The following is a 26,738-nucleotide window of genomic DNA, read 5'->3' as shown; positions in this document are numbered from 1 at the left end:
ACTTCATGAGTGTTGTTGTCAATGCGGCTGTGGCTCGGTTGGTAGAGAAAATTGTCCCTCAATTGGAAAGTTGCAGGTTTGATTGCCTATCTGTGACATGTCAAAGTGTCCTTGAGCAACACATTGAACCCAAAATTGCTCCGAATGGATGAACCGAGCGCCTTGCAGGGCAGCCACCTCCGTGTCTGTGAATGTGATGCACTTTGTCAGTGTAATGCTACACATTGCAGAGTGTTTTCTCTGCATGTTGTTGTACAAATAAATACCTTCCGCCTTTGTACATCCAACCTAATTATTGCTGATTTTGCAGACATTTCTCAGACTGAGCTCACTGGTAATGCATCTTCTCTCTGTGTTACTGGACAGTAGTGGCGTTAACGCCTGTTCATGCGTCCGCAGGTCTGTATGGTCCATGTAGGAACGTGTGACATAAAAAACGTCTTCAACCAGCATGCGCGACAGTCTGCCCGGACCCCTCTGCGGTCGACGCGCGGACTGAATGCATTCCAAATGATCTTCAAAAATTCCGAAAATAGCAGGGTATCTGTAACTATACTGTAACTGAATAACAGTCACTATAAAATTACATTTGAGCTGCTCGTTCAAATGGTCTCCCATACAAAGAGATCTGGTTTTATGATCAAAGACCAAAAAAAACACAAAGATCACAAAGCTTGCTTTGTGTATCACTGAGGGAATTTCTCTCTTCACATCCAGAGCCTGAGATCCTGGAGAAAGCATGCTCATTCACATTTTGTAGATTATTGACAACGAACACTGTCAGTGAAGTGAGTGAAGTCGTGCATAAATGGAAGCATCGAGGATTATATAATTAGTGTATATTATATTATATATTATATAACCTGTTTACATATGAGTGATTTGCTCGGCAAAGGATGACTTCTGTTGTGGTTTCTTTACGATCTTCATGACTGAGTGGAGCACAGTGGGGTGCTGAACCCCCACAAGCCTTTTTTATTCTCACACAAACCTCTAGTAAATCAGACCCTATGGAAAATACTTTAACTTAGTTTACCAACAAGGGAGGGTAAAAAGAAAAAATATATTTGTCTGAGCTCCAATAAAATACATCATACACAGGCTGAAGACATGGACACAGAGTTCAACTGAATGAAATGAGTGTTTTCACGCTTTAGATCGCCACCTGCAGGGCAGACCCAATTGACACCAATGTTTTTTTGTGTGTGTGTGTTTTTATTCACCTCAAAGCCTCACACGACTGTACTGCACTCTCATGAAGTCACTTGAGTCATTCACTCACACAGGGAAATTTCATCATTACCAGCACCTCTGTGATTGCCTGTTCAGAGAAAACATGGTGCATCTGCAGGTTTCACAGTCCCAAGGAAATTTTTTTGTTTCTATTTTCAAAGCTGAATGTGGTTTAGCTTCCTGTCACAAGCATCTCTGTAGGTCACAGATTTTCATCTCAGTGGCGCAGTACGGTACTGTGGTTTCCAAAGTAGCCAGAAATCAAGTGGCAACAGTCACTTCGTCTCTCCTTGCCTACACAGTGAACCTTTTTACGTGTGCATCTTCCTCCTCTCTGCCACTGTGTTGTGCTCCTGTACTGCTCTGACTCCAGCCACCTCTTACTAACCACTCCATGCTGCGCTTAGACTGTCTGCTTACATGAAAACACATGATCACTGCCATTAACACTGGTCAATGTCCATCTGGTCTCCACATGAAAATATTGTTAAATAAGAAATTTGGATCCCTTCAAGGTTTTAAGCTACAAGTCAAATGAAAACCTTCACTCTCTACAACAGACTCACAATGATAGATATGCGTACTCTAAACAGCAGGGTCGATTTGAATCAGAGCAAAGAGTCAAAGGTCAAAAAAGATGAGCTTATAAGGCCTCCCCTCTTCCACCCTATCCATCTCCACCACCAGTACTGCTGTTAATCATGAACGGACCTGAGTGTATCAAGAGCAGATTCATACACATCTAAAGCAGCCTAAACCGTTGTAGAGGATTTGTGTAAATGATAAATGTAATTCACTTACATACTGTAGAGCTTGTTGCTATTTGAGCACTCTCAATACTTGTACATAATTCGCCACATTCAGCCATTCACTCACACACAGTGACTAACAGAAAGCAACTCAGTGTGTGTGTTTTGTGTGTGTTTAGGGGTGTATTCATTGGAATTGATGCAATGTGTGTATTTTACCAGCTAGTTAGCAACCTGTTAGCTGAGTGTGTGCTGATTCTCTGCTGCTGTGTGCTAAGCTAATGCTTGCTGTTAACCTGTGTGCTAAGCTAACATGCTAAGCTGATTGCTCTAACTGTGCTAACGCTGTTTGTGTCTGTGTGCGTGTCTGTTGTTGTTGTTGTTGTCGTTCTTTCTCTGTTCCTCTCTTGACTTTATTTTTCTCTCTTTTCTCTCCCACCTCTCTATCTTTGCTCTTCTCTCTCTCTTTCTCTCTTGCTCTCTCTCTCGCTCTGTCAGGTCTTACTCCTCCTCCACCTGTACCACTACCACCACCTCCTGTCGCTCCTCCAACAACCCTACCAGCATCACCACTCCTTCCTCCACCTCCTCCTCCTCCTCCTCTCTCTACTCCTCCAGCCTACCTCCTAACAGCCACGCCACCTACCATCAGTACTGCTGTCCCGCGCGCCTCCGCCTGCCCAAGCCTCCCTGCGCCCTGCCCCCCGCCAAGCACCACGAGCAGGCAAGGTAAGGGCCGGAGTCCCCCCTCCTCACCCACTCTCACCCAGCCTCCCCCCCTTAATCCTCCCCCAACCACCTGTGGGTGCAGCAAGAAGTGGCGAGCAGCATTCAGAGCATGATGCCTCTGTACTCTGAAGCAGATGCTGGATTCCAGAGATAAATTCAGAGAAGAGAAGTTTGCGACTCTCCTCGAGTGTCTGAGGCCTTTTTCCAATTAGTTCAGCCAAAACAAACTTCTCAAAATATGTCTTTATCTTCACATGTAGTTTGAAACTTTAAAAACGAGCTGCTCTGAATGCTTTTTTCTGGCCACCCCTCCCCTCCCCATCCTCCCCCCTTCCCCCCAATCACAGTAGTACAATCACCTTTAACTGCCCCGTCTTACACAGAACCACTGAAAGTGAAGCAGCCCTCCCCACCTACAACACCGTCAGCTCTCTGCCTCTCTCCACCTCCTCCTCCACCTCCTCCTCCTCACCCCTGTCCTCCATATGCTTCACATTCCTCTGAAATCAAACTTCTGGTTCGTCCCACAAAAAAAAAAAAAACAACAACAAAAATGTCTTATTTTTCTGAGAAGAAATTGTCTTAACTCTTTGACAAACTAACACCACTGAATGAATATTCATGCACTGCAGAAAATATCCCTGTTAGACCATAGATGAGTTTGGAGCCTTTGCACATATAAAAATGGGCACAAATTTGATCTAGCCTCTACACACATCATAGCTGATTTACTAACTAACTAAGCATTGAGCTCTACAGACACAAAATAAGTCACTATCACATTAACATGTTTGCTCTCATGACTGTTTAATATGAGGCGTTTGTTCCAGACAGTGTAAAATACTCAGAGGTTTTTATGCCTATAGAATTTTGTATAACATGCAATGTGACATCTGAAAATGCTTGCAATGGCCTCTCATTTGAGCACATTTGAAAAGGAGGTAATTCAGTTCACATCAATTCAGCTTTATTTATATTGCATCATATACAACACGAGGGACTTCTACACAGAAAATTCAACTCCCTGTTAAAAGGAAGAAACCTTTGCAGAACCAGGCTCAGAGGTGGCAGTTTTCTGCTCTTCCGATTGGGGCGAGGGGATAGAAGGAGAGAAAAGAAGAGGACAGACAGACAAATACTTTTTTTTTTTTTTTGCCAAATCGGATTTATTTTCCATAAAACAAATGTTGATAATTTATTTCACAAATATGTCCAGCTCTATGTATCATACAAACATAGCTAAACAATGCAGAATTGTAATTTACATTTTTTTTAAGTTGATTACCCATTAAACTATATTTGTTGAAGCATAAAATTGAGCAAAATATGCAACATTTTAGTAAATCAGGTTCTTTATTAATTTATACTGAGGTTTCACTAATCACAAGTCACTAACAGCTTATCTACAACCCATCAAACTGTTTAGCTACAATAGATTCAACCAGTCATTGGCAGGCTACAAAAAAACTGACCAACGAGTCTCTCATAAACCAAACAGCCATTATCAGGTTAAAAACTGCTGACCAGCCAGTCACAAACATGTGAACTACAACTGACCAACTAGTCAAATAGGTTAACGACTATTGACCAACTGGTCACTGATAGGTTCATATCAACCAACTCGTCTCTAAAAGTTCTTCAACCAGTCAAAAACAAGTTGAAGACCACTTACCAACCATTCACAGACAGGTTATGTACTATTGACCAACCAGTCACTTAAAGGTTGACTACTATTGGCAACCAAACCACTATCAAGTTTATTACCGCTGACCAACCTGTCACTCAGAGGTTAGCTATGACTTCAACGAATCAGTCAATAAAAGGTTAACTACCTCTTACCAACCAGCCACAAACAAGTTGATTAAAGTCACGAGCTTATCAACTACCACTGGCCAACCAGTAGCTAACAAGTTTACTATCTCTGACCATCCAGTCGCTAACAGGTTAACTCCCACGGACCAAATAGTCATTTACAAGTTAAATGCAACCAACCAGTCAGCAGGTTATAAAACACTGACGAACCAGTCTCTAGCAGGTTTGGTACCACCGACCAACCAGCCACTGACAGGTTAACTACAGCTTAATTTTAACAGTTGCTGTAACTACAACTTTGATTGTAGCTGTAGCTATAGCTGTATCAATGGAATTGTAACTACAACCGTAACAATTTTCGCTGGAGTGATACAGGCATACTGATTGTATCAAGGTGGTCTCTGATCTGAGGTTGAACGGTCGAAGTGATGACACTGAAATCTGAAGACTCAAAAAAGACTATCAATACCTCATTCTCACCGGCACTACCTTACAATTTTACAGTAATGGCTGAAGAAACCTCTCACTGTTCACCCTCACTCTGTCACTCCCCTCACCCAGTCATCACCTCTCTCTCTTCATATGCCTTCGGCCTCCCAAGGGTTTTCCTGCAACGGAGGTGTCTCCACCTCAAGCTCAATGATTTCAGGCTTAGTTGCTATCCGTTGCTCACCAGTCTGTTAGTCAGAACTATGTTGACACCAAGTACAAGTACTGCACTACTCCCATCCATCTCTTTACTCTCTCTCCCTCTATCTGTCTTTCTCCCTCTCGCTCTCTGTCTGTCTCTCTGTCTTGTCTCTGCCCTGTGCTTCTTGTCCATCTGTCTCTCTCTCGTCTGTCTCTCAGAGAAGATGAAGATGACGACATCGCCCATCAGTTCTGTTGTCCCGCCTCCGAGTGCAGTAGCCCATCATCTAGGTAACCAGGGGCGCCCCGAAGAAACACGCGACTAGTTACCCGGCCCAGCTCCCCCTCCCAGCTGCCCGGCCCAGCTGCCTCACAAATAGGTTGTTAGAGGCCGGATCCTCTCACCCTGAATGAACTTTGACTTGGAAAAACAAGCAGAAGGAGCACCTTATTCATCCAGGTTTCCTCCTGTAAAGTCTGGGACAGACCAAGAGGAGTCCACATCTCCTCTCAGTCCTTTCTGTTCCTCCTACTCCTCCTCCTCTCTCCTCCTCCACTCTGCTCCTCCTTTCTGTTGCTGCTCGGTGCAGGAATCTAAGACACCGGACATCTCAGACACCCGACGACAGACTTTCCCCTTCTGTCTGAGCATGAAGCCATGATCCCGCTGTGCCCAGAGACCAAAGTAGACAGAGTCCAGTGAGGACAACCGATCCTGCGCCACATCACACGGACGCTACAGCAGGGGGTGCTCACGAGGGGGCAGCAGCATCCCAGCTCTGTCTCTTCCTGGGGCCAAGTTCTCCTCTACCACCACTGACGGTCCGACATGGTTCTCTTTACAGCCACCGGTTCTCTCGTGTCAGCAGACTGCTCCCGCACAGACAGCACAGACAGATCAGGGACCTCTCAGAGGGGAACTACAGACTGCTGCAACTCAAAACTACACACATCTCATAACATCTACACAATTACACGACACATCTCCACATCTGTGACTACACGTCTGTGAAAACACAACACATCTGTAAAAACACCAACACATCTGCAACGACACATCTTTAACCAGACATTAGTAACAACACAGCACATTTGTAACTACACATCTGGAATGACACATCTCATCTGTAACACCATCACACATCAGCAACAACATATCTGCAACAACACAATGCATCCGCAACAATTCATCTGGGACAACGCAACATTATTGCAACAACACATCTATAAGCACACAACACACCTATAGCTCCACATCTGTAATTATACATCTGTAAAAAAACAACCATTTGTTATAACACAACATTTATGTAACCACACAACACATCTCTAACCACACATCTGCAGCTACACAACAGCTCTGTAACAACGTCTGTAATAACACATTTGTAACTACACATCTGCAACAACAACTCTGCAACAGCAAAACCGCTGCAACAGCACAAAACATCTTTAATAACGCAAGACACCAATACTACCACATCAGTAACAACACATTGGCAACAACAATAAGCATCTCTCACAAATACATCGATAACTGCACATCTGTCACAATGCATCTGTAACAACACAACACATCTGTAAAAACACAGTGCATATGTAACAAAACCACACACTTGCAGCAACACAACATCCAACAGTCCAAGTGCTTCCCTACCTGTGCAGCTGTAGGGAGAACCCTGGTGCCTGATGTGTATAGTATAGTCACACACACACACACACACACACACACACACACACACACACACACACACACACACACACTCGCACGCACACAAATCCGCACCCACGCACACACTAATGACAGCCTTTGGTGACAGATTCTCAGCAGCAGGATCACTGTTACACTGCTATGTGTGTGTTTACATGCAGTTCTGAGCTGACCTACGGCCCCGTTTCAATAGCCTATCAGATAAAGTCTTCTTTGATTTATCATCCTCCAGGTTTAATTCAGACAGTTGAGCAGCAACTACATCATTTCTGAAGCATGAATACTATTGTAGAAGCTAATGCTAGGCTAACAAGTTACATGACCTCAGGGTTTGCACCAATCAGCTTCACTCACCTCTTTTTGCTCAAGTCTTTCTTCTGAACATGAACTTGAAAATACAGAATAAAAAAGGTTAAATGTAAGGTTTGACGAGGAGAATTACAATCAGCCTGGGAAGGACTTGTCTTAAACCGGTCCAACAACTGGTCTGAAACCAGTCTGAAACCAATCCTAACCAAGTTCGAAACAACTCTTAAACCAGTCTCAAACCAGTTCCAATAAAGTCCAAATCAGTCAAAAACCAGTCCAAAACCCATCAAAAAAAAAAAAAAAAGATTCCAAAACACAGCTGAGAACCCCTCCTGAAACGTCTAAGGACTTGTTCATCAGCATTGCTTTCTGGGTTCCTCACATGGAGCTGCAGGTTGGATGTATTAGTATGACTGGCTGTTTTCCTCGGTGGAACTTAGAGTCATGTATGGTTTCTCTGCGGTGAAGGTGGGAAAAGTGGATCCTGCTTTACCTTCTGAACCCATCACCACACATAAAACGTGTTCCCTCGTCTGCACTATTCTGGCTGCGGCTATTGCGGGTTCCTCAAACACAGCTCCATCTGGTCTGACTGCACGACCAACCTGAGTGACAGCGAAAGCAGGAAGAGGAGGTTCTTCCACACCTCCTGGTCTCTGGGGTGCCAATAATTCTTAAGCTGGTGTGTTTGCGTGGTTTTTGGGAGAAAAGGCCAGTTTGACATAATCTGCTAACAGGACTGCTTCAGAATGTTTTAACTAACATGAGTCTCCTGGGTCTCTTACAGCAGAATCCTGTGTCTCAGGAAGGTTTTCTCTGTGATGGGGAAAGTACCCTGTTCTTCAATGAAAGCACAAAGAACTCGCTCAGCAGCACTGTAGACATTTGTGTTATTCTGAGTTAGTAAGACCACTTAACAGGTTTCAAGGTTCATGCTCATGAGCACGATCATACCCCTTCCCTCTTACGGTCTCATTATCTAATGGCCTCATGCTTTTATATTATCAATTACTCATCTTGTGATTACATCATTGTCTCGTGGTATCATCACCTGGTCTCATTATCTTATGGTTTCCTTGTCTTATTGTCTTGCATCTATATTTTCTTTTAGTCTCATGACGCCATGGCCTCCTGACTTTATGGAGTGATTCAATTTATTTGTAAAAATTAATTTAGATTTTTATAACAGCCATCTCATCGTGCTTTTAGAGTGCAAAACCCAACTATTCCGCATGACCAGCATAGGTCATAAAAAAAATTTTCCTTCCACCTATGCAGAACCAGACAGAGGTGGAGACATTCTGTTTTTCTAGGTTGATGTTGGTGAATAGTAAAAAAAGAAAAGGATATCACAGAAACAGAGATATTTGATAGCAAACACATTGATCACTGCAGACCTGATGCAGTCAAGAAGTAAAAATTAAGAACTTTCAATTCTACTATTAGCTCATGCAGGATATAGAGTGACAAGTGGAATGGAGTTGGGTTTTTTTTCAGCTGTCTAAACCTATAACATTTTGACTACCTTAATTTCCAGGGTGACCTGAGCCAGGAATCTCTAAACTACATCAAATAAGAAAGGTTTAAGTCTGATCTTTAAAATAGGGAGTGTGCCAGCCTGCCTAACTAAAGCCAGTGCTCTGGTTCTATGTGAGAACAGCCTGATAACCGAAAGCTCTGTTTCCTATTGTACTTTTAGAAACTCTAGGAACGTCCAGGAGGCAGCACTCTGGATGATATGGGGCTAACTTTAAGATTTGATGAAGCCTGGTTGTTAGCAGCTTGACATGTTCAATAAGATAAGTTTTAAATTTAATTTGAAATTCTATTTCTAGATTCTAGGTATTTACTTGGGTGGTCTTTGCTGCTGGTTCCTCTGACTGAAGCATGTTGTATCAAGTCAAGTGACAATTTTTAAAGTGGAGGGGATCCAGTCTAGGAGCAACAAATGTCAGTTCATTGCTCAGTGTCTCTCTGACCAAACGTGTTCATGATTTGAATGGCGTTACACAGGTGACTAGTTATTCATGGTAACATGGTGTCGTGGTCATCATGATCTCATGATCTCATGATCTCATAGTTACAGTCATACATAATTTGGATTTCACCCATGGTGCATTTCTCTTCAGCAGTTCCAGTCACCTCCCCCCTCTTCTCTGCTTACTCACCTTCAGTATCGTTACTCTGGAGCGGCGAGCCAATCAGAACCCCTCTGTGTTCACAGGTGACCGACATCTGCCTGTAAACAAAACACTCAACACACCAACAGAAAACCTCTGCTCAGAGAGCTAATCCAGTCTGTCCTGCTCCAAAGTCCAAAACTGGCCTGAAACTCATCTGAACTGGTCTGAAACTGGTGTGAAACTGGTCTGAAACACGATTGAAGCGGGTGTTGAAAAGCACCGTAACTGGTAACAGTACCGAAAGTAGTGTCCAAAGACTGAAACTGGTGTGAAATGTGTAAAACACATCTGAAACTGGTCTGAGACGTCTCTGAAATCCTGTGGAACAGGTGTGAAACAAGTTTAAAACTGGTGTGAAACAAGTTTAAAACTGGTGTGAAACAAGTTTAAAACTGGTGTGAAACAAGTTTAAAACTGGTGTGAAACAGGTGGTTGGTGATGTCGTGTGTGTCATGAGGTCCTCCTACTGTCCAGTAAAACCGTTTGCTGGTTTAAGCTTTGTCTCTACATCACTGATGATTATCCATGATCTCCTCTTCCTCCTCTCTCTTTCTCCTCCTCCTCCTCCTCTTCTTCTTCCTCCTCCTCCTCTTCCCCCTCTCTCAATTAACCCACAAACTGCATCAGGTTCGGAATGTCACTGGTTGCCAAAGTAACCAGTAGTTTGAGTGGGAGGTCATCAATGAGAGATGACCTCATCTTTCACAAGAGTAAACAAGACACACACACACGCACGCACGCACACACACGCACACACACGCACACACACGCACACACACACACAGGCTTCCCTTTCAATCAAACTCCCTCCTCCTCCTTGTTTTTCTTTGGTTCTGCTTGTTCCGTGTCCTGATGTAAATATTCAGACTTTATTCTTATGTAAATGATTTAAAACAAGTCAGCACCATGAAATAAAAATATATTCTAAAAGAACAAAGAGAATGTACTCAGTGATGATGATGATAAAGATGATGATGATGAATAACTAAAGATTAAAGATTATGATTCTAAAGCAGCATGATGTTGTGTGTTTTTTCCTACATGAAATAAAGTTTGGTGTAAGTATATAGATTAGAGCTTTAATATGGATGTGTGGATGCAGCCATGCGCTGTGTTCACATACAGCGTTTTTATAAAGTTTTCATAATTGATAGCTTTTTCATGCTCAAAGATGATTCAAAAGTGTTTGGTTCTATGCAGTGTTGAGTTGATAGTCTAGTTTTTTTTTAAGTGTCCCTGAGTTCATGCTGTGGTTTTTTTGTGGGTTTTCAATGCAATGCTGCCTGTTTTCAGTCTTGATCCTTACATGCAGTGATTTCTTCTGATTCTCCGAATCTTTGAACGAGATCATTTCTCACTGGCGATGAATTCCACAAGTTCTTTGCAATCTGACATTAAGAAACACTGTTGTTGAATTGTGCTGCACTCCTCCTCATTTTCACTTCTGAAAGACTTTTCATATCCAACTTGTCACTGGCCATTTGCTCTGCAGAGCATCTCCTCCCATTGAGGAAGTGCACAGTGTCTCTTCTCAGCGAGGAGGTGTACAGGAGCTCCAGACGACTGCAGATTGTTGCAGGAGGTTGTGTTTTCAGTCTGCAGTCACATGACAACAGCAGGAGAATGCATGCTAATTTCCCCATGGCGTGTGTGTGTGTGTGTGTGTGTGTGTGTGTGTGTGTGTGTGTGTGTGTTTTTGTCAGATGCATGCAGCTCTGTATGCTCGGGTGAATGCCTGAGTGAACATGAATGTGAGTGCACTTTCTGCACAGTAGAGTGGTACACACACACACACACACACACACACACACACACACACACACACACACAATAAAATGTGAAGCAGATTCTGCCAAGAAAGCAATGATGCGGTTCCATGGGGGAAACACCCAGAGAGGAGGGAGGAGCTGAGTGGCAGCCTGAAGAGAGGAGAGAGAGGAGGACATAGGTTAAACTGAAAGCGAAGGCATAGAAGGAGCATGCAGAGACGCAGGAGAAGAAGGAGGGAAGGAGTTGGGGGAGTGGCTGGGTGAGAGGGACAGACATAGTAAGAGAAGAGAAGGTGAAAGAGAGGGAGAAAGGATTGCATGGAGGGCAGATTCCGAAAGGAAGAGAAGTAAAAAAAAAAAAAAAAAAAAATAGGAGGGAAGGAGGAGACAGGGCAGTCGAGTGGTAGTGAAAGAGAGAGAGAGAGAGGTGTGCTTCCTTTCCAGTGTGAATGAATAGCAGCCTCTCTATTGTCTTCAAAACGGTAAGAAACTGAGGATGATGCTCAGCAACTGAAGGTGTGTGTGTGCATATGTGTTTGTGTATGTGTGCTCGATGCTCCCTTTGTGTCCTTTGTTTTCCAGGTTAGGGGGAAAAAAAAAGGTTTCTATTGTTCACTTCTCTCACTTTGTCTCACTGATGTGCACTACTACACATATGCCTTGTGTTTCCAAACGGGAAGTTTTGAAATGTGGCAGTCAGAGCTGAGGTGGGGATGCTGTGTGATGAAATGTGGAGGGTCGTCCAGGGCTGAGGCAGAGGTCACGGTCAGGTTGTGCAGATTTGAATAACCACATCTTCTCTCTTATAGTATCGTTTTTAATTTTAACGTTAACAGGGTTTTAATCAAACTCAGTTGCGCTGTGAATGAATGAATGAATGAATGAATGAATGAATGAATGAATGAAACGATCTAATGAATGTTACAGGTATGTCTTCTTCCTGGGTTTAGGAGGCTTGATGTGATCTTTGTGGTTGAAACAGAGAAGTGTGTGTGTCTGCGTGTGTCGATCAGGTGTGTGTGATGACCTGGACACGGTATTGTGAACATGCTGCTGATGAAGCTGACAATGCCTCAGCGGGCTTCCTGTTCTGACGAGATCACTTCCTGTTCGTGGAGGGGTGGTTGCGCCTAAACATCGATTGGCTTTTGGCATTTGAAGCCAATCAATGAAATGCGTCGTTGTCTCTCTGACGTCTGCTATTAAGTCACACTGAGACCACTTTCAGACCAGCTGGTGGGGCAGGAGACCTGTGCATGTGTCCGTGTGATCGGGCCAGACAGAAAACGCCTTCAGGTGCAGATCCAGAGCCAGTCAGTCCATTCTTTCTCAAAACATTTGACTTCATGCAGATGCATAAAGCAGCAAAGTTGTTGATCTGCATTGGACACCTGCCCATATGAGACATCATGCCCCACCTCCGTCTCTCACTCACCTCGGGAGGTTGTTATCGGCCATATGTGTAAAGTCCTGAGCTCGCTGGTACGGGTTAGGGTTGACAGGGTCAGATGTGATTCAGCTCTGGAAGCTGCAGGATTCAGCTGGCGTGAGCTGATCCAGAGCAGTCAGATGGGTTCTCAGCTGCTTTCTGCCTGCAGCTCAAAACAACATAAAAAATTCAGAGCGTGACCTATTTCTGCTTCCAGCTCCTAGATCTGCCACAAGATCTTAGACCTGATCTCAGACCTGCTCTAACCTGGTTTTAATCACCGTGATCCTGGACATGGTCAGACTCATTCATCGCCATGGATCCCATACGACCCAGTGTCCTCCGGGACTGAGTTTGAGTCAGTGTAGGCTATACTTGTTCTGATCCATTCCTAGGCGTGGACCTAGTCTGGCCCAGGGTACTCCCGGGTATGGTGGTCCTGGCATTGTTCAGATCTGGTCTAAATGTAGAGTATGATATGCATTCACACTATACAATTTGGTTGCACAAATATATATTTTTATCATATTAGCAGGTATTTAAAGAATGAAAGACAAAGGCGATTACTCATGGTCAGTCGAGTTTGAATTGAAAAAAAAAAAACCTTATTCAGTGTTATTAACATTTGAAAGGTCTTCCATAGCCAAAACAGTATTATAATAACTGATGCATGGATAGGTGACTTCTGTAATGCAAACTCTTCCAATTACATTAATATTTGTGTTATTTATGAATAACATGAATATTAGCATAATATTTTCTTTTTAAAAAGAAAAAAAAATCGTTATGAATCTGTGCCTGAAGTCAGCAGGACTGGCTCTGAGAATCATCACATGTAAAACTGGAATAAGAAAATATTTGCAAACAATTGTCAAGTTGCAGTAAAACAAAACCAGAACAAGAATCCAAATCTGAGGTAATCAAAAAAATATTTTATTTATTTGAAATCATTCATGAACTCATTCGTGTACAGCTTGTGATTCACTCTGGACAGGCCACCAGTCCATCACAGGAGGGCAAACATTCACAGACACACAACGACAAAGTATAGCAATTAATATTCTCCAGAACTTTAAAAAACAAAAAGGGAAAATAAAGAATGGTGGGCAGTTTGTAAAAATGTGATTTTCACCTGACACATAATCTAAGGTGGATTTATAAATCCCTCTGGGGAATTATTTTTCTGGATTTAACCCACCCTGGTCATAATTAACCACAAACACTACAAACGGAGGGCTGTTGTTGTGCAGCGCCTGAGGAGCAGCGTTGGCCAAAGGGCCTTGCTCATGGAGTCACAGTGATGACGTGTTGGCTGGAGGATTTGATCATGTTGACGTCTGTGCACAGGCCGGCTTCTCTGACATCTAGGCCACCACCATGCAAAGCAATCAAACTTGAGATGAAGCGACACAACACCTGATCTGAAGAGCAAAGAGAAAATGTGCATCAAAGGATCACTGACTGAACAAACTACTGATGTTATGATGATATGTGTAATCCCATCTTGTCTCTCAGGGGAATCCTTCGTCTTCATAATAATACCTAATATTTTGTGAAGAGTGACGGTATCAAAATAGCTAAGTGGTGCTTTATCTGTATATACTGTATGTCTTTGCTTTTTCAAATGACTGAGTTACAACATTTGTACATTTCTTTCAAGTTCAGAGGTTTCTGACTAAGAAGTAGACTGTGGAGTATCGTGGAGTCACATCAAACTCCTCATATGAGTGACATACAATGACAAACTGCAACGTAATGCATAAATAATGGCCTATTCTGCCGACTGTGTTCAGGATCTGCAACCGCAAGGCATATTTTTTTAGTTTATAATACAAGAGTGGCATATATATATCAACATAATTAGATAAGGTTTAGCTGCATCTATTGAAGAGAGACAGTTGAATTCAGAAGATTCTAAGAATCAAAATTTAACATCATGTATCTGGCTATGTTGCAGTCTTTTCGGCAATTATTTCACTCAAGATTTAGAGAAAGGATGTCAAGAAAACAACTTCGGGATGTAGACTTGAAGGCAGAAGCAAAACAGAGAGGGTTAAAAGTGAGCGTTCGGCCAGTCGAGGTGGGATGCAGCCAATCTGCAGCACAGTCGCTCCTGGGGGAGGAAGGAAATGAAGGAAACGTCACATGAGAAAAATAAATGCATTTGGTTCTGAAGGGGTAATGTTAACCATACACCAGCAGAGAGCGCTACTGAGCAGGTTTTATAGCTGTCAGAGATCAGGTGAAGAAATCTACAGACCTGTCTTGTCGGGAGACAGTTCAGGAAAGAGGAAGGATATTTAATTATGGAAGCAGTGTCTTACAGCCTTTTTACATTTGACCATGCTGCTATAAGTTTGTTGATAGTCTCTTCCAGTTTGTTTTTTTTCCCTGCAACTTCAGCATTATTAAATAGCCTGAAAGAGGAAATGAAGTCTACAGCAGGATACACTTCTAGTTTAACCCAGCTCTTTCTCCTTCACATTGTCCTCCTTCCCACTCCCTCAGTACATTGTACAATGGATACTCATCTGAAATAGTTACAGCATGCTGCTTCAGTTGATGGAAACCTTAGCAAGAGTGTGTGTAAACAGGGCGAGAGCTGGTTGAAGAGGGTTCAGCGCTGCCTTGCCTCTTTGTCGTGTTGTGGGACCAACTCGACAGTGATGAAAGAGGGTCCCCATCTGAAGACCCCATGAGACATGTTAACAGAAACTCTTCACTGAATATGCTGAAGTGTCTGCATGAAGTGCAGGCCTCTTTAGAGAGCACACATTTCTTGTGTTTTGCTCAATTTTTACATCCTCACAAATTAATAGACACCTTTCCCTCCCTCTTCCTCTGTACTCAGTACATGGAGGCTCAGACCCTCGGAGGCTGGTTGTGGCACCGTGCTGGTGTCTGAATAAAGAATGATGATGTTATTCATCATTCTTTATTCAGACTTTGGACCTTTGTGACTTCCAGCTGTTCAAACTCATTAAATGAACTCTCCTCATCCCCATTTGCTCCTCCAGGAGGTGCAAACCTGGCTCCTCTCCTCTCAGTCAGCACGTGGTCTGATGACTAGAGAGGGTAACCAATCAGATGGCGTCTCTCAGACCACCAGCAGGGGGCGCCACACTCTGCTGCCCTGAATGACCTCTGAGTCCACTGGTCCTTCTCTCCTCCTTCTCCACCTGTTCTCCTCCCGAAAAAAAAAAAATCTGTTTAGAGCAAATTGGTGATACCGAGTGTTTGAGTGCGTGTGTGCGTGTGTGCGTGCGTGCGTGCGTGTGTGGTGCCTCCTCCTACTTTGTGCTAAAATCAGCAGCACACACACAGAGTGACAGCTTGAAACCTGTGTTGTCATGGCAACACCTCACTTGACTCCGGCTACTCTCCTCCTTTCTGCCCCTCCCATCAGTGAGACGGCAACAGTCTCCAAGCAACAACCCCCCTCTAACTGTCTGAGCTGAGGCGATGATAACACAGAGGACGGAGGAGGAGAGAGGAGAGTAGGGAGGAGGTTCGGTTTTCAAAGTCCCTTGATTTACCATTTCGGGGAACAGAAAACACTCGCAAATTCTCACTTCTCAAACCGAATGAATTATCGAACAGATAAATTAAAGAAGCATTTGGCCGACCTGTGCTCAACACACAAAGCGCTTTGCGATGGTCCAATAGTCGCTGAAAGGCAGCGGATTGTCCACCATCACATATGTGAGGGCTCGTCTCTGAGCCCAGCCTTTAAACATCCACTCAGCCTGGCCCCGCCTCCACAGATATATCACCTCCACACAGGCACTGTCTCATCATCACAGATATATCACCTCCGCAGGTACCACCTCCACACAGATATATCACCTCCACACAGATATATTACCTCCACCCACATATATCACCTTCACACAACCATCACTCCCACACAGATAAATCACCTCCACGCTGTTATATCACCTTTACATGTATATCACCTTCACACAGATAAATCACCTCCACCCAAATATATCACTTGTAAACAGATATATTGGCTCCGCACAGGGACCACCTCCACACAGTTATATCACCTCCGCATGGACAGATCACCTCCAACCACATAAATTACCTCCACACAGCTGGATCACCTCCATACAGGTACCACCCATCACAGATATATAATCTCCTCCACTCAGCTATAAAAGGCAGTAATGGTTTAGAGGTTAGAGAAGCAGCCTTGAGAGCTGAGGTTTGCAGGGTTGAACCCCACAGCTTGACGCTTCCCATTGTAAGGCTTCAAGCAAGACCCAATTTCTAAAGCATGGGTTAAAAGTATTTTTCCCAAGAGGAATCACACACACACAAAGCAATCACCTGAATCACCACCTTTTTTTTTCCATGTTAGGACGCTGATTAGAAGTTGACAAAAGAATGATTTGTCTGGGGGTTTTTTTTACTACTATTGTTTGGATCATATATTGACATAAGGAAAGAGAACCCTTCTCTCAAACCCTTAAACTACATTTTCAGCATATCAAGAGGTGCACAGAGCTAAGGACATTGAAAGAACAAGTGTGGAAGAGTTTCAGATTGTGAGCAAAAGACGCATATATCCTTCTGTGGCATCCAGTTCAGTGATCCTCCACTAACGGTCTACTCTACATTTTTCCATCGGCAGCTTTTCGAAAGCCCACCAACAGCCTCTAATCCTAACAGACAGCGAAAGGTTCGCAAACTTCATGCAGGCTTGGTGAACTGTTTCCTTACCCATTTACAGAAACTCATCATTGCAATAACATTCAGTGCAAAAACTGTACATCCTCCGATCATCCAAGCAGCCATAAAATGTGGAGTTGCTCTCAAAGGCTGTAACAGGACAGACTGCTTCAACAGCCTTGTTCAGTCAGAAAGACATGATGTCTTTCAGAGGTGACCCTGTGTTGTACCTGCGGCTTTCCCGAGGCCGGATCTCTGCTTGGCAGACTCGAACTCCATCTTTCCACTGAGACGACCGAAGAACAAGGGTTCCTTGAACAGCCATAGCCTGGTGAGAAGTTACAGTAAAAGGCATGTAGAATTATATAAACGCTAATACGTCTTAGCCATAGAGTCAAGTCAACCAACTTATTAGCCATCGGAACTCTTCCTCTAAGTGATACTCAACAAACAAAATCACCCAACACTAGGATTCATGAGCGCTCTATAGACCACCACTTTGATGTCTAGACAGGATGGGGCTGACCTTTCGGCTCCCTCCTGCCATTCCTCAGTAATCAGCGCCATGATGGACAGAGGGAGGAAAAATTATGTGAGGATGAAGAGCCAGGAGGAGAGCTCAATGATTGAAAAACAGAGGGTTGAATGAAGAAGAGTTTTTGTTTACATTATTTATCATCTTCATTTTATTATCCGCCATTTATATTTTTCCCTCACCGAGGTCTTTGCTTTTCATCATTTCTTTTTTCTTGTCTTTTTTTTTTTTTTTTACATGTGAGAAAATGGGGAGGAAATGAAAGGACAGGACGAGGAGATGGAGAAGAGGAGGTGAAAGAGAATGAGACTATCAGGACGAGGAGAAAAAACAGAAGGAGGCAGATCAAGACTGGAGGAGGAGGGTAAAAGAAGTTGGACAAATATAGGAGGAGGAGGAAGAGGAGGACAAAAGGAGGTGGACAGCAGGAGTAGGAGGTGGTGGGGGATCTTTTGAGAAGTTATGATGAATAATAGAAATGTGTCCCGAGGCTGACGAGTGGAGGGATGGAGGATGATGAGAAATAGGTCATAGCAGAATGGAGGAGCGAGGAGCACGTGGGACAGATTGTTGAGAAGGAGGAGCACAAGGGAGTAAGAGGTGGAAGAGAAAGAGTTAAAAAACAGAACTGTGACTCGCTCTGTCTCCCATTGCCATGGAAACCAAGGGGAAGCTCTTTTATGTTTCATAGTTTGTACTTTGTAACAGCAGTTGACAACCAATTATATAGAGACAAATAAAAACATGAGTCATCAATAATCAATCATGACATAAATAGTGAAGAAAAAACCTGACTCAATGAGACTCTTCAGTAATGTAAAGTCAACAATCACTCGAGCTCAATAAACACGCTGAACATGACTCAACAAAGGTCATGAGTGATCAACATCCCCTCATCAATAAATGATAATAACTTCTCAAAAATGATTGAATTTTCAATAATCGGCAACATGTTAATATTAAATACTCAAGAATTCAAGATAAACAACATGACTTATCAATCATCAATAATATAAGATAATACAGTCTATCCTCACATTAATGATAAGTAACTTATTAATGAGATTTTTCAGTTTGAACACTATAAAATAGACAGGTAACAATGTATCAGTACTTAACAATGGCATACATGGTAAAAAAATGGACTCACCAATTTGACTTAATTGCATAAATAGCACATTTATAATCAACATCGACTAATCAATAATCAACACATGCATTAAGATTAGATTATGAGTTATCAAAATGATTTATCAGAATCAATAATGACAAATCAATAGTCATCATCAATCATCAACAATCATGTAAATTATCAACATCGACTCATCAATACTCCCTGTAGCCAGTCACAAGTGAAGTGCGGCAGTATATGAGAATTTTATTTCCAGGTTGTTTAGCATCATCTCAGTACTGTTTGATATTGACAAAATGAATTCTCCAAAATTCTTTCCACACATTTCTGTTTTCACAGCTTCTCTGATGACAAGTTCAGCCAACAGCTCACAATGATAATTCTCCTGCGGTGAAGAAACAAAAACCAAAAGAGAAAAAAAAAAAGCAAAACAAAACAGTCAGAGCACAACTACAGCACAAGGCTTCCACCTTATGAACACCACCGCAGAGAGCAGGGATGCTGTATGACTTCTGCCGCAAAAATATACCATAACCAGAGTATTTCAGCGAGGTTAATTAGCAGGAGTTCTCTGTGTAGCCAGATTTCCCGCATCTTCGGGGAATTCTGAGTTTCTGATGGATTGGAGAGGTGACATGCCAAGATTAAAACAAAAACAACTTAATTTATTGATCCCCTTAGGAAAATTGCTTTTCTGCATTTAAACCTAGCCCGTCCTTAATTAACCTGACCTACACATGGGAGCAGTGAGTTGCCATGGCGCAGTGCTTTCGGAGCAAGGGCCTTGTTCAGGGACTCACAGTGATAATCTGCAGGCAGTGGGAGTCGAATCTCCCTTCCTAAGCCCGCTTCTTTAGCCTCTAAACTCTGCCTTCAACGAGAATGGAAGCTCCCCAGAGGGGTGACAGCCAAGCAACTGAAAGATGGAAACTTTCCCTAAAACTAAATGAAAGGTGATGGCCTCGAGCTCACGGAGCAGCCTGCTGCTCCTCGGATGTGTAATTAAGGTGAACTATTAATACTGCTTGGTTCCCCAAGAGGGATCAGTAAAAGTCAATTAAAGTGACAATTCACCTAAAAGTTATATACATTGAGCATGAATAACAGCCTGTGTTGTGAAAGTTACTGAAAATGAATTATAGATTACAGATATTACATACACTGTAAAAAGCTTTGGAGTTATTATTCATTCCTGCAGGTTAAAGTTAGTTGAGCTGCTAGTTGTCGGTCACTTTATTGCCTCCTCCAGCAAACAAGGGTTTAAAGAGAGCAATGGAGGTTCTCTTCACTGAACACGACAACTTTTGTATAATATGTCTTGGAAGATGTTTCGCCCCGTATTAAAGTAGACTAGCAGCAGCAGCTGTGTGTGGGCGTTGAAATCAACAAACACACTGAGACTTCCGTTACTGTATCTGAGTCACTAATTTATAAAACTAATGTTTTATAAAAACGTGTACAACAACCCAAAATAACCTGTAACATACAGTGATCAAACAGGTTTTGCTTTTTTTTTTCCTTCTAAAATTTATGAAACGGTCCAGTTTTTTTTTTTTTCTGTTTTTCAATTGACTGTCAGGCATGCGTCTGTGTTGACTGGTGCTTTTGCACAGAATAAATACTACTGCACTTAGTCTGTCTCAAAGCGACTGCCTTGCAGGGAGCAGATGTCAGAGGCTTATAATAAGCAATTTGGGCATTTAAGGACAAGGAATAAATGCTCAGCTGACTTACAACAGAGCAGCATTCCTTCTAATGTTGCCCACAAAATGTCAAAGCGCCAGTGCTGCATTTCAAAGCAACTCAAGACAAGCTTCAACATTTATCTCTCAGGATTGTATATGCATAATAAGATCATTATTTGTTATTTGTAATGATTCTTTCACAGAAGAAGCTATACTCCAGTCGACAGATTATTAAGTTATATTTTACTATTACTGGTGTAAGAGAGAATGTATTTTAGTCACAACAAAGCATGTTGATTGACATTTGCAGAACGTTTTTTTTTTTAATCTTTTTTTCTGGAAGCGTAGTTTCATATGTACTACTATAATTTTAGGTGTCATTTCATCTCAAGACTTTCCCAAGTTTTCTTCCTTTAGGAAAAGTTTTTTTCCTTTGTTACTTTTTTGAATGGTTTTAGAATCATAATAAGAATCAGAATACTCTTTATTGTGATAGCAACAAGTTACCGAAGTTACAAGTTACAACGAAATTTCTTGGACGCCCAGGCACTACTAAGGACACACACTGTAAAAAAAAGTACCCCCTATCTACTCAATAAAATGAAGGCAACACATTACAAGCAATATTATTAATTAAATTCAACTATGTTTGATATTGAGTAAATTTAAGTGAAATAAGGCGTGTCATAATTACCCATTTAAAATGAGTAAATTCTGATTCAAAACATAAGTGAATTAACTGATAACTACACTAAAATATTAATTTGAATTGAAATAAACTGAAACTTATTTAGCAGTATTTATAAAAATTAATTTAATTCTACACTTCAATGATATACAGTTTAGAAATAATCATCTAAATTAATCAATGAATTTATTTAATTATTCATTCATTTATCTGCCGCTTCTTCCCTTTCGGGGTCGCGGGTGGCTGGAGCCGATCCCAGCTGCTGTGGGCAAAGGCGGGATCACCCTGGACAGGTCGCCAGTCTGTCGCAGGGCTGACATAGAGACAGACAACCATTCTCTCACACATTCATACCTAGGGGCAATTTAGGGTGACCAGTTAACCTGACATGCATGTTTTTGGACATGGAGTACTCGGAGAAAACCCACACACACACGGGGAGAACATGCAAACTCCACACAGAAAGGCCTGAGCCCCGTCCGGTATTTGAACCCAGGACCTTCTTGCTGTGAGGCACGAGCGCTAACCACTGCACCACTGTGTGGCCCTGTTAATTATGTCAATTAAATCTTATTTTTAATTAATCACAAATTCAACCATTAATGACTCTTGACCTTATTTTAAATGCCGCCAGCATCCTAAAATTGAAACAGTACAATGCTTGACCACAGTATAGTGCAAATGATACAACCCAACATTTCAATACCTAAGCTGACACATCCTTGGTTTTCTCTCCATTATTTTTTAAAAGGCAGTAGTTAAATGATGGGTAAAATAAATATACAGAAATCATCCAATGAAATGAAAGTGTAATAAAGTGCATGGAGACCATATCAATAATGAAAATCAAGAAAATAAAACACTCCACATTAAGCAAAACGTATGAACAACACACTACTTTTTCTTCCACGCAGGTATCGTCAGTCAATGTAATCTGTAGATATTGACAAATGCAGCATGTAAAAAAAAGCTGAAAAAGAGGGGGGGGGGGGGGGGGTCCTGAATTAAACTGTAGGGTAACACCATAACAATGTGTACTTCAGAGGAAAAGTCTGATCCCAAAGTGTGTTAAACGCTTTGAACCTGCTATACTTAAAGGATAGGTTCGGTTTAAACAGTTTTCACGTTGTTTACAGAATGAAGTTCAACAATATCCTCACCCAGAAGGCTTTTCTGATCCAAACAGTGCTTCAGGAGAAAGTTAGATTCAAAATTGAGCGGTGCACATCCCTATACTGTTAGCAGATGGGGCATGTGTATATCCGCTCCTAAAACGGCTTTAATCTTCCAAAAACTCATTAGTTTCAACAATATTTCATCACGGTCCGCTCAGCCTCTCCTCCACCACAGCCCGGTGTCGCCAGATATGTCATATATGCAGATATATGTTCGATTTGAATGTACTACTTGGTGTTCACGCGTATCTAGACACCTACATCTACATAGCAGGGATCAGAAACGTGTTTGAATCGGCAGTCGAAAAAACACACACACAGCAACACTGCAGCTTCCATAGCTCCTGCTTATGTCACACTACCGCCTAGACATATAGACATAGATATCGAGATGTAGGTGTCTAGATACGCGAGGACGCCAAGTAATACATTCAAATCGAACATATATCTGCATATATGACAATCTCGCGACACCGGGCTGTCGTGGAGGACAAAAAAATAAATAAAAACTTAAAAGAAAAGAAAAACAAGACAACCTATACCTTCAGCTTCATCTCTCAACATTTCACTCGGTGAAAGTTATTTACACAATTTTAATGTATTAACAATAGCCTATTAAAGAAGCATAGGAAAGGTAACCGCAGAAAACTGTAACCTATCTGCAACCTACATATTATTTCGATACTTTTTACATGAGAAAATAATGTACATTTCTACAACTTAGTTAATAATTGTCATATTGCAGAGAAATATGGAAAAAGCTGGAGACTTACCATGCAAGCCTTCAAGTGTCTTGTCGGCGGGCAGCATTCAAAAGACAACTTCCTGCTTCAACAGGAAGTGGTTCTCAATTAAAAACTGTTCAAAAACATTAAGTTGGATTCATTGATTTATCTCTGTGTTTGGAATCACATAAACAAAATGCTTGTTTTTTGTCTAACTAAAATAAGTAGATATTTCTCCTAACATTTTTATGTTTTTTTCAATCAAATGATTGCGACAAAAGAAAGAACATAATAATATTGAATATCATTTACCTATTAAATTGATTATAATTTACATGGCCATAGATTCATTTATTACAGTGCATTTTCCGTGGGGAACTTTTTTTTTTAAATCTTTCACTCTCCATCAGCTCCTCCATCAGTGAAGGGAAGAAAAAAAAACCTCTTGACTGCAGATGATGAAGATGCTGCTCGTTTAATCGCAGTCAGACTCTGCAGACGAACTGATTGATTTGTAAAAGTTGTTGATTTGAGCGCCTAGCTGCGCCGTGACGTCACAGGGAGTTTCCGGGTCACCTGTTCGGAGGGTTGTTGTTGTTGTTGATGGTTGTTGTGGTTGTTGTTGTTGTTGTTGGGGGGGGGGGGGGTTGTTTGTTTGCGGTGCTGGCTCAGCTGCCAGGGCTCCGCGTGAAGAGGAGGGAGGGATGTGACGATGATGGTGATGATGATGATGATGATGATGATGATGATGCGCCTCTGACGGAGCGCAGGAAGCAGAGCGCACCGAGCGCGCAGGAGAGAGAGAGCGAGCGGCTGAAGGCTGCTCCGCACCGCCGCTCCGCGCGTCCCACCGCCCGCCCGCCACCCTCTCGCTCCGTCTCTCCCCCCTCTCTCTCCCTCTCTCTCTCTCTCTCTCTCCCTCGCTCTCTCCTCCCGGTGTTTGTCGCAGTGGCAGCAACGATGTGGTGCATCAACTGCGCCTCGGACAAAACGCCCGCGATCCTGCACAACAAGCTGCTGTACTGGTAAGACAGCCTCCTCCACACTGCGCACTGACTGCGGCTTTCCCGCCCGTGGCGCCGCACTGCCGCGCGCAGCGTCGCTGTACTGTACTGCGGGTCCGGTGAGGCTGAATGCGCCACGAGCGCAGGACGGGCTCTGCCGTGGACGCCGAGGATGACCTGTGTGTGTGTGAGTGTGTGTGTGGGTGTGTGTGTGTGTGTCCTCTTCCTCTGAGCCTGTGGAGGTGTGTCAGTCTTGAGAGACAGCTGAGGTGTGTGTGTGTGTGTGTGTGTGTGTGTGTGTGTGTGTGTGTGTGTGTGTGTGTGTGTGTGTGTGTGTGTGTGTGTGTGTGTGTGCGCGCGCGTGTGGCAGAGCTGCATCTTTACCTGCTGATATGAAGTGAGAGAAGGTCTTGGGCCGGGGAGCAGCCTGCGGTGTGAATGATGAAGTGATGCTCAGGGAGAACATGCAGTAATCTGGAGTCTCTGTGACACTGAAATGTCATCTAGTGTTGTTGGAGAGAGTATTTTAGGTTTGTGGCCTTTCAGTCCGTCTCCTGAGATGGAAGTTCCACCTTCTCTTGGTGTATTCAGGAGATGGTGACAGGGCGCAAGATGTAAGCCCCTCCATGCAAAGACAGCGGTTGTATTTCAACAGGAAACACTGACAACCCTGTAAAGGAATGCTCCTGACACCCAGAATGAATCACTCAGCATTGAATACAAATATTCAGAAACACCTCCTTAAAGTCTCATGCAGAGCAGTCTTAACATGGCTTCACAGTAGGCATAAGATGCTTACAGGAATTGGTATGATCTTTACCCTTCCCGGGGATAATCTGTGAGAGGAATTTAATGTTTTATTTTAAATATGTTACAAAAAAAAAAAAAAAAAACCATCAGAAAAAGAAGGGCGATCCACAGGAGCTCTTGATCAGTCATCAGGCCAAGCATGAGCTGTCATCTGAGCTGGAAACTTTAAGCTGGAATCCCAGCTTTAAACTCTGAACTGTGAAAACAGAACTCTTAACTTCTGCACTGTAAACTCTCTTCTCTAAGCTGAGTGCTAGATACAGAGCCTTAAACTTTTAGCCGTGAAGATGTCAGGGCTTTAAACTAATCTCTGGAGACTCTCAAGTTTAATTTCAGGTCTGTAAACTCTGACCTCTAGCCTGGTAATGTGCTCTGACTTATGAACTTGTAGCCATATAGACCGATCTTGTAAAATGTGAGCTGTGAACTCATGGCTGTGAATACTGAGTTGTCCACACTGAGCTGTGAACTGACCTTTTGAACTTTAACCAGTGAGCTGTGCATCTGTGAACGCCGAGCTGTAAACACTGAGCCGTCCCTACTAAGCTGCAACTGCTCAGCCGCAACTGAGTTTCAAACTGACCAGTAACGAATGAGCTGTAAAGCACATCGCTGCAAACTTTATGCTGCGAAATCTGAGCTATAAACTGACTGGGGTGTTAAATGAGCTGTAAACACTTAGTTCTAATCTCTGAGCTGAAATGTGAGCTGGATGCTGAGCGATAAATGCTGAGGTCTTAACAGTGAGGTAGAAACATTAAGCTTAGACGTCTGGAACAAATAAATAGGGGTATTTTTCCCCTTTTCAATTGTTAATGCAATACGGCGTTATAAATATTTGTCTCTGTGGCTGCAGAATCAGTTATAAGAATCAGATCAGAGGGTGAATCTTTGATATGTCCGTGATGAATTTGGTGGTTTTTACATTGTTCTGACAGATTCACTCTGATTTAAAGATCTTTGACCAAAATAACTAGTTTATCTTTGTTCCAGTCATCCAGCAGTTTTTTTACTGTCTGGATAAGGTCATTCTCTCCTGATCTGTGATGAGCCGGCACAGTGCTGATAAACCATCCTATGGAGTGTGTGTGTGTGAGAGAGAGAGGGAGTCACACTGCGTTATCACACCTCTCTGCTGTTTTTAGCCTCTTACAGTCAGCAGTGCAGCATCAAATGCTTCGACTCTTCATAATTAGAAACGTCACTTGGAAACTCAAACTTGGTGAACAACTGTGCCTGATTGGTTGTACTGGTTTGTAAACGAAACTCTCAGATTTGTTTTCAGTGTGAGTGTCCATCTGTGATTGGTTCTATTTGTGAGCGACTGTCTGGGATTCCTTCTGACTGTGATCAAACGTCACATCTCTGATTAGCTCTATTGGGAATGGTTCTTCCCAAAGGACTTTCTGTTCGATTTTGCCTTGGAACAGATGTCTGATTGATTCTGACTGAGCAATCACTTGTGATTGTTTTGAGTGTGTATGGTCATTTTTTTTATTGACTTTGAATCTAAATGGCTCAGTTTGGTAACAGTCATCTCTGACTGTTTGTGTTCGTAAACGGAAGTCACAAAGTTTGAATTCACACTCTAACTCTCATTTCACACTTTAACCAAGCTCATTGGTGACTGCTTCTCTGGTTTCTTCTTCACCTTTCTGCCGCTACTTCATTCTCATGCTCAGTGTGTTTGATTTTTTTTCTTACTCCTCAGCCAACTTTAGAGATAAAGACATCTCAGTTATGTGCAGCAGTTTCT

General features: G+C 42.6%; 1 protein-coding gene across 2 annotated transcripts in view; it reads left to right on the top strand.

Annotated features, from left to right (window-relative positions):
• LOC115407798 (IQ motif and SEC7 domain-containing protein 2-like) overlaps positions 1-26,738 on the top strand; it is a 49,394-nt gene that overhangs the window by 6,426 nt on the left and 16,230 nt on the right. Inside the window, exon 1 of one of the 2 annotated variants that reach the window (XM_030118297.1) lies at positions 24,059-24,193. The exons of the other annotated variant lie outside the window; for it this stretch is intronic. Within the exon in view, the coding sequence (XP_029974157.1) occupies positions 24,129-24,193 (65 nt within the window). The 5' untranslated portion in view covers positions 24,059-24,128. Of the gene's footprint in view, positions 1-24,058; positions 24,194-26,738 lie in introns of those variants that run through there. 2 annotated transcript variants of the gene reach the window in all.

The sequence above is a fragment of the Salarias fasciatus genome, chromosome 20 (assembly GCF_902148845.1).
Source record: "Salarias fasciatus chromosome 20, fSalaFa1.1, whole genome shotgun sequence".
NCBI classification, from domain to species: domain Eukaryota; kingdom Metazoa; phylum Chordata; class Actinopteri; order Blenniiformes; family Blenniidae; genus Salarias; species Salarias fasciatus.
The sequence above is the reverse complement of the archived record's forward strand: the minus strand, read 5'-3'. Positions and strand labels throughout refer to the sequence as shown.